Here is a 16,171-nt window from a genome sequence, read left to right on the forward strand (position 1 = left end):
TTATTTTAGTTACTTTATGTTCTTTGTTGTGATTGTCTGTTTTCCATGTCTGGTCTTTGTTCCTGGATTACATTCTTTTGATTTCCGCTATAATTTTGGTTCCCTCGATTACTCTTTCTATATGTTTTAATACATAACTAGCATTTTCCTTGTGTAAGTAAGTCCTGCTCCACCAGTAGCACCTGTTTATCACAACTGAGTCATGATTCCACTTATATGTGAAAGCTAACTGAAAATATTTTTCTCACCTGCGAGATAGAAACTTTATGGATTAAATTGTGATGGAAGACAATACAACTTCTGTAATGTTAATTTCAACAAAATCTGACCATACCTAATTTGACAATCTTACTGTATTGCTATCTTTCTTATTTTTGTGCAATCTCAAATCATACCACTTAAGGTGATTTGATCAAACTTATCAATATTTTAGCCCTGCAGAAAATCTGGTATCCAGTAGGATTGAAATTGCATAGTTTACTAAGAGAACCAATTTGTTCATAGTTTTTCTTTTCTCTTTCATCATACGACTTTTTATGAGCAACTCTGCAGGTGTTCCTAGAAAAGCAGAGGATGCTTTCCCTACCAGTGCATCTGGTCCATGCTCCCAGTTTTTAGTGAAGTCCAAGCTGCTTGTGTACTTTTATTGATTTGTAGGTATGATTTTAGTTATTTTATGTTCTTTGATGTGTATGTCCGTTTTCCATGTCTGGTCTTTGTCCCTGGATTACATTCTTTTGATTTTCGCTAGAATCTTGGTTCCCTTGATTACTGGTACTCTCTCACTAGTATCTTGTTTACATTGCTTAAATTTAATAACAGTTTAAACATCCTTAAATAACAACAGCTTGTCAAACAAATGCAATTCCATGGAACATCAACATTAATGTTTAATGAATAAATAACAAAAGGCAGCAAATACATGTATGTACATAATTATCACAGTTTTAATGCAAATGAGGCTCCACAAGAACACCCTTGTTCAGCTTGAGGATTGTTTACTACAGCAAATGCACTACGTATCAATTCCTCATGAAAGTCAATAGTGGATCCTCGGATGAATTCTAGAGAGTCATTGTCAACAGCAATCTTTACACCATCTCTTTCCAACACACTAAAAATATAAATGTCACATGCATCAATACCATTAAATAATTTTTAAAAATAAAATGTTTTGCAGCACACAGCTTGATATGACAGCAGAGGCTGAACCCTTAACAGTTTGGGCCAGTATATACACACAATTCAAGCTTGATACAGTTTTGATTTGGAATTATGATGAGACATTTGAAACAGGATAAGAATTTGACTAGAATAAAAGTGAATCCTTATTGGCCCCTTATTCCACAACCACAAAAATCAATCCTAATCTTTCTTTGGGTGTAAAGCACCTTGTAAAATTGTCATCATCCAGACATCAGGAAAATATTTTTTTTGGCTCTTTTAAGGTTTTTGGCCACTCATTCCTAATCAGTTAAAGTCACAACCCCAAAAATCAATCTCAGCCTACCTTTACTGGTATATCACCTTACAGTATGAATTCAAACAAATTCATTCACTTCCACATGTACTCAAGACAGACTGGACATCAAGAAGATGCTTAATAAATAAATAATAAGATGCTTGTTCTCATTTCACATTTTTGTCCCTAATTCCTAAATAGTTCAAGTCACCACCTCAAAAATAAATCCAAGCCTGCCTTTGGTGGAATTTCACCTTGTGCTTCAATTCAAATAAACTGCTTCACGGGGTGCAGCTAGATGACTGCAGAGGTCAAACCCTGAACATTTTGGACTAGTATGGAGACACCGTTCAAACTTGATACCGCTCTGAATCTTGGTGCAATCAAATAATTGACACAAAATAAGAATTTGACCCAAATTGCACTGGCCCCTTTTCGCCTCCTTATTCCTCATTACGCACCCTCTTCATCAATCCAAGCCTCCCTTCTTTTGGAGGTATGGCAACTTTGGTACAATTAATTCACTATCTTGACATCAGAAAAATTAATCAGTTCAAGTCACAATACCCAAAATCAATCCTTGCAATCCTTTCTAGTAAGGTACCTTGTACAACAATTTCAAAGAGATCAAATCACAATAAATAAGTTATTGCCAAGACATCATGAAAATGCTTGTTTTTGGAACCTAATTTATAAGTAATACCTCAAAAAATTAATCAGAGCCTTCCTTTGGTGGTATGACTTCCTGTAGTACAATTTCAACGAGATCTATTCACATTCAGTTATTGTCTGGGCATCATGAAAATGCTTGTTTCTATCCATTTGGTCCTTAATTCCTAAAGGAATTTAAGTCACAACCCCAAAAATCAATCCCAACCTTCTTTTTGTGGTATGACACTTTGTGGTACAATTACAAAGAGATCCGTTCACATTAACTCAAGTTATTATTATTCGTACATCATGAAAATACTAGTTTCTGGCCCCTTTTTGCCCTTTATTCCTAAATGGTTTAAGTCACAACCCCCAAAATCAATTCCTGGCTTTTTTTTGTGGTATGGCACCTTGTGATTTAATTTCATAAAGATCTGTACACTTATACTCGACTTATTGTCTGGATATTAAGTGTCTAAGGACAATGAAGACAACAGCAAAATACTACTAGGTTCTTAGGGGGGGCCTGGCAATTTTTTTCAGATCAGAAATTTTATTTCCAGCCTGGTGAAAGTCAGATTATTTATTTTCATCATAACCTTGGCTCGATCATTTATTTTCCATACTCATAAAAAAGCCTAATTTTTTCTATGAAAATTCAAATGTACATATCCGGGTTACCAAAATTTGTGGTTTGGGTACTATATCAAAGTATGTGTTACTTTTTATATTTATTATTAAAGACATTATTAAATGAAGTTAATTCTCTATAATACAAGGCATAGTCTCTACTATATTTGACAGGTGGCATTCCTGGACCTGCCCCAAATTTAACGGGAAATGTTGCAAGAGACTTTTTAGGGGACATATTTGCATATCTATGTATATGAATGAAATCTACAATTGCAATATTCAACTATAGTTTGTGGGCTGAGAAAAACATCAACCAAAATATGATTTTCAGGTACCCTTTTACCTCTCATTTATGAATCTTTTTGTTGCCAAAAAATTAAACTGAAGCAATTTTGTATTTTTTTGGCTACTTTTTATACCTCTTTGAGGCAAAAATCCATTTTTAATGGTTTTTTTCATTTTTCGAAACTTCTTCTTTCTACAAAACGAAGTAAACTGACATATATTTATGTATCATCATGTAGCCCAATGTCTCAGCTTTACAATGGTACCAAGAAAGTTGCGGTAACACTTACCATATTGTTGTGGCAAAATAAAAAAAATTAACCCTACCCCACCGAAAAATCACTTAAATTGACATATTTTTCCATGTCAAAACTCCTAGAGTATTTATGCTTCAATTAAAAAATAGCTTATTTGGTATTTTCTGTTTGGTATTATCACAATTAATACTTCTGGGGTTCTATTGATGAATTTTGGGGATTTTTGTAGTCAGAGTTTATCCAAAAAAGCGAAAATAGACAATTTAATTTCCTACATAAATAAACAACTAAAAAGTAATTTTCAAGAATGAGTTTTAACAAAAAATGTTAAAAATATTACTCCTACTCCTAGAAAACTGGTCTCAGTATCAAACAGAATCTCAATTCACAGCATACCGACACCGTAAAACTCATATTTCAGGCATTCATAATTAAGATGATATACCAAACATATCTGATTAATTCAGGCGATTCGATTTTCTTTATGGGGTTACAATTACAATAAAATAAAATTGTAAAGAGGGGAATTTTCAGAAATTCAGAATTTCTTCTATATCACCTGTTATTGTCATTTTTTCAGAATACCGTAGTTTAAACAAGCTTTTGTGTGATATGGTACATTAATATAGTGTCTTAGCTTCCAAACGAACCCAAGTAATCAATATTTGAACTTTTCCAAGTCAAATTAGGTGAAAAATTGCAACCCCTACCCAAGAACAAAAATACCTCAACATGAACTAAAATGTTAATTTTTGGCATATCAACGGTGTACAATAGACATGTTGGGCACTACTGTTTTAAATATCGATGTATCTGTCATATCTTCTCATTTTAGGCGAGTTTTTTTTCAGTTTAAATGAGACAATTATGAGTTTTTCATAAAAAAGGGAAATTCATAGAATTTTATATTTGCTTTCATTTCACCTGTAATCATCCTCCCAAGTCAGGGTTTTGAGTCCACCCTCGCCCCCTCAAACCCCTGACATCACTCATTCATATTTAGCGGGTATCGTCTAGCCAATCCGGGTGAGAAGCAACAATGAAAATCAATTTAACATAAAATGTCTGTGGAAAGGTAAACAATAATATGAGGTAATGCACATTGCGATATAGTAACTGAAAGTTGTATGATGTCACAAATGACGCAATATGAGCAAAAATGATAACTGTAGATCTGTATGAACTAAGTGCAGACTTTTTGTATTGCACTAGAACTCTAACAAATAGGCTTCTGGAACAAGGTTATGTTGCTACAAGATCGAAGTCATCACTACAGAAGTTTTATGGTCGTTATCATGAACTCGTGGATTGTAAGGGTGTATCCATCAGCACCATGAGAACTGATTTATTCAACGGGTCATAGTTTTCCTTCCCTCGTTTGTCTCCCCCGGACTTGACTATTTATGAGCAACTCGGCTGGTGTTTCTAGAAAAGCTTACTCTACCGGTGCACCTGGTCCATGCTCCCAGTTTTTAGTGGAGTCCGAGTTGCTCATTTACTTTTGTTACTTTGTATGTATGATTTTAGTTACTTCATGTTCTTTGTTGTGTATGTCTGTTTTCCATGTCTGATCTTTGTCCCTGGACTACATTCTTTTGATTACCGCTATAACCTTGGTTCCCTTGATTACTCTTTAGTATAATACCTTATACTATTTTTCTTAATTGGATATTTTTTGGTTTAGGGTACTTCTTGTACATATAATGAGAAAAGGTATGGTGAATGTTGAACTTTTGAATCTTGAACATACTAAGTATTAGATTCTAATGCTGGTGATGAGAGGTTACTCATTGAAACATGTACAGCATTCCAAAATTTGCAATATTTATGACTGTATGAATTGAAAATATGAGGACATTGCAACTGCTGGTGAACATTTTTTTTATCTGATAGTTACAAAAACTTACATATCATCTTCATTTATTTTTGTATCAAATTCAAATTTTGTCTGAAAGCCTGAGCATCCACCACCTTCAACCATCACTCTCAGAAAAGTTCCATCATCCTCATTTATAGTTCTTAGTCGCTGAAAAATAATTTAAAAATCCTTTCAAACAAGAGACTCTGGATACAGATCCTTCAATAGCTCACCTGGAAACATTAGAAATAGTAATCTCATCCAGCAGAACTGGAGACTGTTGTGAATCTTTATGATCAGAATCTATTTATCAATTGAAAGTTATTTTTTAAATCTAAAATGTTTTTTTATCTACATATGGTGTCTGATTAATGTTTAAAGATAATAACATAAATATTATTTTTCACCTTTCAAAGGCATTAGCTTGTACAGAGAGCAGTCCTACAACTAAATATTTGCAAGCCTTATAATAGGCTCCAATCATAAACTGAAATTTCCTTTCTGTACCAAAATTAATCCCAACATTCCTTTGGTGGTACAGCACCTTGAGGTAAAATATCACAGAAATCAAACAATGGTTGAAACATCAGGGAAGTGCTTGTTTCCGGTTGTGTTTGTCCCTTAATTACTAACCGATTCATTTCACGACCCCAAAAAATTAATCTTGACTTCCTTTGGGGGTATGCCCCTACAGAAAAGTGTGATAAAATTTCAGAGATCTGTACATTGTGTCCAGACATCAGAAAAGTGCTTGTGGTAAAGGTGAGCTAATGACTAGGCAGCTTTCATTTTTTGTTCCTGTCACAGATGATATTTCTAAATATCTTGCATTCATAAACTTGCTGCCTTACAAACATATCAACTTAAATCAGCTATTTGATCCAGAAAACTTACATTGATGGCACTCTGACTGAGACGTAAAACTTCTTCAGTAGGCCTGATTGAGGAACAGTTTCGTGTTATAAAGACCCTGAAACATAACTCAATCTCAATCATTCTGCACCAGTATATTATGTATGGGATTTGCAAAGAAGAAAAAAATGTCTTGTAAATTTCATATTTAACTGTTCAAAATTAGGTCTTTTTAGACAAATTACCAAAAATTATCTTTTTTTTAAAGTTTTTTCAATGAGTGCTTGTGAAAACTACTGCAGCTATTTAATTGAAATTAATTTCAAACAGAAAAGAAAACTCTGCAGGTTAGGGGTATTTTCAATACATGTGCTAATATGAACAGTAATAAAATAATGACTAACAAAGTACATATGCCTTGAGAAAGTTTGTTTGTTTGTTGGGGTTTAACGTCCGAGCAGCAATATTTCAGCTATATTCAGACGATGAACATGAAATTGATGATAAAATGAACATGAAATGAAAAAGGGATGGGACACAAGGACAATAGGGTTGAAAAATTTTGATTGCCACTGGAAATAGGGAGAGGTGGGTAGGGTCGGGCAATTTAGCCTCCTGTGGCGGAGCCCTATGGTTCCTACTCAGGGAGAATACCACAGTAATGTTCTTTAACGTGCGAGGAACGTGGCATCTTTGCGTTCAGGTTTTCCGTATTATAGCCTGACAACCCCAGCATGTAACACGCCAGGGGTACCCCATTCCACCACCTGGGGTACACAACCCAGTTGCTCTATGGGCAGAGCGCCCTAGCCCCCGGCTAGGGATCTGAGCACTATTTAGTCGCCTTTTACGACAAGCTTAGCACTGCTGCAGGGCTATTCTTTTATCACCCGGACCTGCATGGGGCGCCTTGAGAAAGAAATATAAACATTTCCATGATCAAAAATATACTCCTGTTAGCTGTTAATCATTGTGTCTGCCTGATTGTTTAACATTTTGACTTTACTAAATGTACAAACTAAAAGACTGATTAAGAATCCTCTTTGAAATGATGTATTTTCATTGCATAATAATATTTAATTAATAGTTAGAGGTTGACTATTTTCACTTATTTTCCATGAGGCAATTACTGATCAACTAATTAAGTTCTATTTATTGATTTTTACAAGTAAATTTTTACATTCACATGATATAATATTTTTGTGTTTTTAGAACAGAATTTTCATCATAACTTAAAAGAAGGTTTTTGTAAGTTTTTGTAAGAATCAGGCAAAATGGAAACAATCAGAAACATGCATGTCAAAACCCACTGATGTGACAATTTAATTTCGCTCAAGAATGTTTTTCTGTATTGGAGAAGACCACTATTTATCTCTGCATTGTTGGGTTTGTTAAGAAATTTTTCAACAGAATGTTAGAAAAAGAAAGTTTTTGACAAGAGTTATCTGCCCTTGAAATGTTCATTTTAAGTGCACTTTAAGTCAATTTACCCAAATTCCTTCATTTTGATGGTGCAAAGTCAAAATAATATATTTTTTTTTCAAATTGGTGGGTGTTTTTCATGACTGACATTTTAAAAATTGTCATTGTCAATATGTCTTTATATTGTATATAACTAAAATTCTAAATAATTTCTCTTTTGTGTAATATGCACGAGACATGTTAACCTCATATGAATTAAGTTCTCTAGATTAAAGGCTTGGGAGACACAGATACCCTTAACACTATGTAAGGAGTGACCATTCCCTGTTATACAACTGGGCGGTTAAGGCATATTTTTGTGTACCGTTTTCGGCATTTTTTTTTATTTTCTATTCATCAGGTTTGGGTTTTTTATTTCCTGTTCATCCATGCAAAAGGGTGTCATTGTGCAGTGTTTTCATTCATATTTATTTATTGTTTTATTTTTATTATTTTATGTGCATGATCAAATTTTTACAAAATTATAAATCCAGAAAATAATTTTGTCCTCATGGCTGAGATTGTGACACCATAATTTGAACTGACATTTTTTGGAAAAGTTGACAACCTTAAACTTGTACAATACTAGTATAATATTTCATTTAAATGACTGAATCATGCATATGACTTTCAAAAGCAGATGAACTTATAAAAATATGTTCGCCTTAGTTACAGTGCACCAGGATTGCGGAAAATTATTTTCAATGCATTGTAAAATCATTTTTTATTCACTGTTCTTCAGTGCACATAGCCCTCCTTTACCACCCCCCACATAGTGGTTTTACCGGTTTCCAGTGCAACCTGTTTCTGGTGTAATCACAAATTCAGATTTTTTGTAACAAAGAATGTGACATCTAATAGTATCCTCTGTGAAATACTTTCCACCTGAAACAACTTAATATCAAATTTAATCCCCAGATACTTAAACTTTTTCCATGGCTGTTAAATCATTTCCATACACACAATCTTATCATGATTAAATATTCATGCGTCTGAAAGGATTTCCTTTAGGGTTACTATTACTGTGTAAAAAGTGGGGTTAGGTTCTTTGAGAAGTAAAAAGAGTTCACAAAGTTAGGTGTTTATAATTCGGACAGTTTTTGATACGGCATGTTTTCCAAGATATTTTTTTATATAAGAATAGTATCCAGAATATTTTTTAGACATCAATTACTATCCAGGCCACTTTTTTTAATTAGTATTCAGTATATTATTTTAATGGGATGTTTTACAGATTATTTTTATCCAGTATATTATTTCATGGTTAAATGTTATCCTAGAAAAAATCATAAATAATTGCCAGGTTATCATTTAACAATAAGTTTTATCATGGATGACTTTCAATAACAAAACATTACACTAAACATATATTATTTAACCAGTTTATCCATGTTTGTTTTTAAGTACTGCCTTAATTCCAACCAACTTGAATTGATAATTTTTTCATTAAGTGACAATAATACATGAGAAAATCCAACCAAATTGATTAATAATACTCACAAAGACTCCTATATTTAACTTTTAACATATTTCCTTATGCTTTTAGATGTTACTAGGTAAAGTACTGAGACATCAGTTTTTATTAGGGCACGAACAATCAGATATTTCTTGCAAAGTTTGTTGATTAATTAAAAAAAAATAAATACATTATTCTTATTCACTTTTCAAAAAATATTCAGATCTTCACAGAAATATATTAAGGTCTTCATTGAAATATAAAGAGGGCCTCATAAAAATATTCAGGCGTTCACGAAAATAGTCAGGTATTCATGGAAATATTCAAAGGTCTTCATTGGAATACTCAAGTCTTAATGAAAATATTCAGAATACTTGACAAGGAATTATCCAGAGGTCTTAACAGAAATATTCACAGGTCTTCACAAGGAGTTAAATATATGTACTTGTAACTCCTTGGTCTTCATAAAGTAATACCATTCATAACCCGAATAAGATTGTTATGTTCTTGTTTGTCCGTTGTGCATCTAGAGACCGCAATACCCATGAAACAACTGATCAAACTGAATTCATGAAACTTTGTATACAGCAAGAACATTTTATGTAGTTTTGCATTTTACCAGTGTTGCAGTGTATTTGGGACCAAGTGATGAATTAACAAAATGGCTGTACAACTGCTATAAGTCTTGATAGGATGATCACATACTTCTATTTTCAATACTGAAAATACAACAATTTAATTCATAAACAACAGGAAGAATCACTTAAACACCTGCAAATACAATTTTCTACGGTGAATATTACAGAAAAGGCAATATGAATAATATGACCAGACCGTAAATATAACTGACCGTAATTAAATATCTATCCAAATTGAAATAACAACCTCCGAGAGTCAAATAGAATATTATAGCATAAATACTTGAAAATACAACAGCCGTGTAATAATACAGTGACCTTATACAAAAAGACAGTATAACCAAGAATAATAGTGAAAAGTTAGTACCCGTAAAACTACAACTTTTCACGGGTGAAATCATGCAAAGTTAGTCGTGCATATAGATTTTACTACGTGTAAGAAAACACCAAGTCATTGCGGGTCAAGTCAAATGAGATATGAATGTATATGAATATAAATATATATGAAACAAACATGACAATGATTGTGAAATAATATAAATGAATATATGAGAAAAATATATGAAATAAATCATCTGTGACACCAGGAATTATTCATCTGCTGAATTTTGTTGGAAGTTATGGTCGTTTGAATTCACATATTTCACAAGAAACAAATGTATAGGGTAACGGGAGGGCGACTTAATTTTTTGGGGAAATAAAGCAAACTTAATTTTATATTTGCACCATGAATTGAGATTTTTTTTTCAAATTGGTAATTCTTTAAAGACGGAGTCATTTCTAAGTTTTTATTTCATTTGACAAACATTATATATAAATTGTATCTTTCTTCCAGTATTTTTCTGAGATAATTGATAAACATACCCACTCTTTCTGTGAGAAATTCTTGATACTAAAGCAAGTATTTTGAGCACTCGAGATGTCATTGCGCTATTATCCGTCCCTAAACTATGTATGTCAATTCGTATCTTCGATAACTCGTACCTCGCTTTCTGTATGAGATAATTAGAAACGAAACAAAACATGACAACAACGAAACGAAACAGTTTCGCATCGCCACCAAATAAACAATTTATCACACAGAAGTTCTCGTTTACAAAAAATAAATAACATTGTCAAAAAGAGTCGCTAGAATTATAATACATTGTAATTATTCTGTTTCGTCTTCCACTTAAACATGGTTATCATTTTTTGATCGAGTAAATTAACAAAAATCTATATTGTATACAAAATTGTCAATGGATTATTAACAGAATGTTTTAATCGTACAGTTGAAGGTCTTCATCAAGCAATGGCAAATTCCTTTTCTTTTCTTTCTTTCTTTCTTTTTTTTTTTGAAATACATTTTTATACAAGTCTTCATCAAGCAATGGCAAATTCCTTTTCTTTTCTTTCTTTCTTTCTTTTTTTTTTTTTGAAATACATTTTTTATACAAGTCTGTTCCATTTAATTTGGAATGAACTACCAGCAGCCACAAAATGTCCTAAATCATTAGTTTATTTAAAGAAATGTTGTTTTCAACACTTTTTTACAATGTCGGAAAATTTTAATGAGAAATCTAATTATAGAACATAAAAATATGAAAATTTGTAGTTTGTTATAAATTTTGTTAATCTAAATTCATTTTTGTTGAACAGAATTCAATATTCATGATAACAATAAGTCATTGATAGTACACACTTTATCAGTATATAATATTCAAGCGCTGATAACATTGTAAATAAATGAAAAAGCAGTAAATAAAGTTAAAGTACTCATTATTTGTTTAAAAGAATCATACAATAAATACATAAATAAAACATACAAAGCACAACAGTTCAAGCACTAACCAAAAGATCACAAGTCTACTCTAGATGCAAAATATGAGAAGCAGCCTCAGCAAACTGGACTGGTGTGAGTTTCTGGTTCTGTAGACGAGTCTTTAGTGTTGTCAGTCTGGAGTCGATCTCTCGGTATTTGCGTTTCCTTGGGACAAGTTTACCACCGGCTTGGTACTGGAGCAAGATGCAGGCATGGACAGCTTCTTCGTGCTTTAGTAGTTTCGCCATGTTGAAGATGTTAGGATGCGGAACTTTCACCAGTTTCTTTAGTTTCCCGTGCCAGCCCTCAAGATGGTTGGTAGTCCTTGGTCCCTCTGTTGCATGGTGGTTCCACAGGTCACGGTTTCCATCTATCCAGTAACTGGTAACGTAGTCAGTAAATGGAAGTGTTGGTATGTTGATGTCTTCGATGTCCTCTAGTGCATGGAACCAAACGTCTTCAACTGTGTCGAGTGGCAATAACGGCAGTACAGCAGCATGTCTTACTAGGGTACGGATGTCGTCGTTGTCCTTGTAGGGTACCTGCAAACCATGTTTCTGTGAGTTCCTCCAGATGCATTGGGTATAGTGAAAGAAGCAGCCTCTGATGTTGATTCCTAAAATAGACAAAAAAACATACATTAAAGTTATTGCTAGATAAATTTAAAGTCATAATAATTTACATTTATTAAAACATAATTATTAATAATCATGTTTGAAAATTCAAATTATCTATATTAATGTTTAATTTGTTTTTGCTTCAGTGCTCTCCGATACATTAGTTTTTTATGAATTCTGAAAGATTCTATACAGATATAACAAACGAGAAATATTATCATAACTGGGAAAACTTGCTGCATTTCTGATGGCTACTTCGTAGTCAAGAAAGGGTGTGGTTGGTTAGAGTCTGATGTTGAAATTCTGGCAAGCGTCTAGTAGTAAGGTCAGTAGTCTTGTGTAAACGGGTTGATCTTTTCCTGGTAGTAGACTTTACACGAGTGGAAACATTACACCGTCAACCATGGCATGGAAAGTGTAGAGCTGGTAAAAAAGAGTAGGGCAAGCATAAAATATACCATACTGCGGCAAGATGGGTAAGGTTCTGTCGAGTACTGAAGAGTAGTATGCGTCCGTTGGTGTTGTCGGTGAGTGGGAATTGCTGTCCCGTAGTAGTCTCTGTCCATTCTCCTTGTAGTTTTAGGTCTGCTAGTGAAGTAGGTAGTGCGGGTAGTGTCTTGTGTCGCTGGTTGTAGAACTGGTCTTTACATGACTGGAAGGTGGGTATCTGTTGAACTAACGTTGTTGAATGTAGTCATTTCATTCTCTGTTGCGAAGTTTTATTAACTATTCCTCATAGATGGTGGGTATTCGTCTCTAGCTCTGTCTTTCATAGTTTGGAGTATTGTGTCAACTCTGAATTTGGTTGGGTCTGGCTGGTGGTTGTGGTTACCGGCTATCTTGGTAGGTAGGCTATTGAGAGTATTGATGGTGGCACGGCAGTCACGAGTATCTTTTTTCCAATATTTCAACATTTTAAGTCTATCTTTTATTTATTTATTACCAAGGAAAAGGTTGTAAATTTGGCAAAAATAGTCCCACATTTCTCTAAAACACATTATAATTTTGGTAATAAAATGTTTAAATCCAATGTTAAATCCCAAATTTACCTGTAAAATTAATTAGGCAATAATAACTAAAACAACAAAACCTACTAAAACAACATCCATTGTTCTCTGCATGTAGGAATATCCAGAATATATATTTTTAAAATGTTGGAATAGCCAGAAGACACCAAAACTACAAGTTGTGCATGGTGCATATGAAATCACTAAGTATTGCACATGCAGTCATTTAATTCACTGCCGTCAGCGACTTTTCATATTAAAACAGTTACGAAGCGATGCTAATGAAAATTAATTATCAACGTTTCGGGTAACTGACAAAGATTTTACCAAATGGACAAGTCTTTCAGTTCAAATACATGCAGGGGGATAGGGGGTGAGAAATGCTCACAACACCGTACGGCTAAATACACAGACCCATGTTTCATTGTTTTTAGATATTTATGCCTTTTGTTGTATTAACAAAGGATCATGAGAGAAAACGAAAAAGATCAACTGACGTTTGAATTGCTTTGCCTTAATACACACGTAGGAAATACTTGTAGCACACAATGTTACATTTTGAAAGCTGTCACTTTCTATATACATGTATGCATGTATTCAAAGGACTTTAGTGACTTTTTTGTAGAAATCAGTAAATATGCTATTCTGACTACATGGTCATGTACATGTATAGGTAGGTAATAATATGAGGGGCAAGAATATTTTTTTATCAAGATTGTTTTTATTCAATCTTAATTCAACTATCATGCTAAGAATCCTTTTGAAATATCCAGATGGCCCTCAAAAGGGCCGTTTAAATATGTGGAAACTGACATCTGAGACACAGGTACATGTTCACTGTCCAGGGATTCTAGTCTGCGTCACAGCCGGGGTGTTGACTCTCAAAGGTATAAAAGTTGTTTTCAAGATGAACTGGTGACAGCAACTCTCTGATATCATATGTTCGGCTTGACTTTAGTCCCGGGCGATTTCTCCTGTTTGATGCTGCTCCCGCTACCGTGGGTTCTCGCCCAATTTGAACCTTAGAAGTTGATAGAAGTCTATGTTAATTTTGCATTTTTTGATAACATCTGACTACGAAAATCGCCAAAATTTATGAAAAGAATCTAAGAAGTATAAATTGTGATAAATGCTAAACAGAAATTATCAAATAAGCCATTTTGATTAAAACAAAAATACTCGAGGGGTTTTGATATTGAGAAATATGCCAATTTAAGTGATTTTTTTCGGCGGGGTAGAGGTACACTTTTTCCATTTTACCGCAAAACCCTAAGTATTACCGCAACTGTTTTGCTACTATTGTAAAGTTGAGACATTGGGCTATATGATGATACATACATATGTCAGTTTTCTTCGTTCTGTAGAAAGAAGAAGTTCGTAGAATAAAAAAAAAACTTTAAAAAATTTTTTTTTGCCTCAACGAGGTATCAAAAGTAGCCAAAAATATTGCATTTGCGATGCAAACATTTTCATCCGGGTAGACCCCCCCTTTTTGTACTGTCTTTTTTTTTATTTTTATGAGTCTCGCACAGACGGTACATGTATGATAAAGCTCTTGGTGCTCGATGATTTAGCCAATGCCTACCCCCATATTATATCTATATAAAAAATGATAATTGTTCATATATTTTATTATTTTTATCATCATGTCTCTGGTTAATTATGAAGGAGAAACGTAACTATAGACGCTTTGAGTAACATGTAAAACGCGAACGTCAAAGAAACCACCGGCACTGTCCCGGTGAAAGCACCCTTCACGTGGGGCTGGATATTAAGCAATGTTGCAAAGCGTCAACTTTTTATTAATGTGACTGTCTTTTTTCATGGAAGAAAAAAATAAATGAAAACAAAACAACTTTTGTTGTACAATTTTGATCAGTTGTTATTTGATTTCGCCTGATGTAGCCGATAACTTATTTGTGTATTGAAAAGTTGAAGGTCACTAATTGCAATTTTAGCGCATGCGTAACACCTACACCTGCATATATTCCTTTCCCATTAGTATTGTAAGAACTTCCGTGAAATTAACAGTGCACATAACGGATGATTATTTTACAACTTAACAACAATTAAGGCGATCATTTAGCCATGACACGGTTTCTTTGTGGTACGATTTCATAAAATCATGATGGATTAGTAGCTTAAATGCCATCAAAATACCCAAAATGGCATCTTTCAATGGATCAATGAAATTAAAAATCTGCGAAGCAGTGGATCTACGACCTACTGATTGTGCTACTCGACATTTAGCTGTTCAATTAATTGACCCGTATATATCGATAGATATAGACGATATTCATGTGTACAGAACTTCAACAAAGCCCAAAACATTAAAGCCTGTTTGGAACGAAGATTTTCAGACGGAAGTCCATAATGGCCAAACGATAGGACTTACAGTTTTCCATGATGCTGCTATTCCGCCGGACGAATTTGTTGCAAATTGTTTTATTTCATTCGACGAAATAAAGGACCAGAAAACTAGAGACATGTGGGTAAGTATAGTAGTTAGACTTTTGTGTTTATTTTTTTTTGCTGCTGGACCCAAAAGTTGATATAAACATTTCAAGATGGATGACTTCTGGAATACACAAATTTGTAATCAGTCAGATCTGTAAATGCATAATTATTAGAAAAAAACACACTTTGCATCAAACTTTCTATTCATTTATAAATTTCAGATTGATTTGGAGCCGAAAGGGAAGATCCATGTTACCTTACAACTTAATGGAGAATCTACTGAAGGTATAAACCCATATAATTAACATACATTCTGTCCTAAATTCTGCAAACATAAAAAATGCATTGTGCATTTGTAAGGCAGAATGTTTGCATATAAATTATGTGTTTTATGATATTATTTGATGAGATTTACTGCTTTAGAGTGTAAAAGACTGAATAATAGTAACATCCCATGTGTGTATGTTAATGAGCTGATTCTGTTTATACATGTTGTTTCATTCAACAGTGTATTTTTATGTTGTTTGTTTTAGTGGATAAGGTATGAAAAATGTACATTTATGAGGGCCCATCTTGATTTTTAATTTTTAATGTACATTAGTGCAAGTTAAAGTTTCTACTGTATTATTGTACATTTGTACCTACAATATGCGTGTACCAGTTAATATGGTACATTTGTACCTAGAACATACATGTACCAGTAGATATGGTACATTTGTGCCTATAACATACATGT

The 16,171-nt window shown here is 33.5% G+C and overlaps 2 protein-coding genes and 1 pseudogene across 3 annotated transcripts in view; 1 reads left to right on the top strand and 2 right to left on the bottom strand.

Moving 5' to 3' along the window:
• Positions 1–877: 877 nt before the first annotated feature.
• Positions 878–10,520, bottom strand: LOC148623275 (iron-sulfur cluster assembly 2 homolog, mitochondrial-like). The gene is made up of 4 exons (XM_088565008.1): positions 10,418–10,520; positions 6,041–6,116; positions 5,196–5,314; positions 878–1,114 (listed from the first exon to the last, which is right to left on the bottom strand). The coding sequence occupies exons 1-4, from the start codon at positions 10,477–10,479 to the stop codon at positions 940–942; spliced, it is 432 nt and encodes a 143-aa protein (XP_088421134.1). The 5' UTR covers positions 10,480–10,520; the 3' UTR covers positions 878–939.
• An 877-nt stretch (positions 10,521–11,397) lies between these two features.
• LOC148623276 (uncharacterized) lies at positions 11,398–13,080 on the bottom strand (annotated as a pseudogene).
• A 1,854-nt stretch (positions 13,081–14,934) lies between these two features.
• Positions 14,935–16,171, top strand: part of LOC148623277 (calcium-independent protein kinase C-like) — a 38,724-nt gene continuing 37,487 nt past the window's right edge. The window contains exons 1-2 of one of the 2 annotated variants that reach the window (XM_088565010.1): positions 14,935–15,470; positions 15,657–15,720. In XM_088565010.1, the coding sequence (XP_088421136.1) occupies positions 15,144–15,470; positions 15,657–15,720 (391 nt within the window). In that variant the 5' untranslated portion in view covers positions 14,935–15,143. The remainder of the gene's footprint in view (positions 15,471–15,656; positions 15,721–16,171) is intronic. The other variant, XM_088565009.1, reaches the window with a different exon arrangement.

The sequence above is a fragment of the Perna viridis genome, chromosome 2 (assembly GCF_037379345.1).
Source record: "Perna viridis isolate PV_CMFRI_1.1 ecotype Kerala chromosome 2, ASM3737934v1, whole genome shotgun sequence".
Classification (NCBI taxonomy): Eukaryota; Metazoa; Mollusca; class Bivalvia; order Mytilida; family Mytilidae; genus Perna; species Perna viridis.

What these genes read in the sequence shown, in the direction of transcription:
- LOC148623275 (XM_088565008.1), bottom strand. Translation starts at nt 10,479, where the DNA reads ATGACATCTCGAGTGCTCAAAATACTTGCTTTAGTATCAAGAATTTCT. An exon ending in ATTTCTCACAGAAAGAGTGG is followed by an intron (nt 6,117 to 10,417) that starts GTATGTTTATCA and finishes GTTATGTTTCAG; the next exon opens with GGTCTTTATAACACGAAACT. An exon ending in TCAGTCAGAGTGCCATCAAT is followed by an intron (nt 5,315 to 6,040) that starts GTAAGTTTTCTG and finishes ATTATTTTTCAG; the next exon opens with CGACTAAGAACTATAAATGA.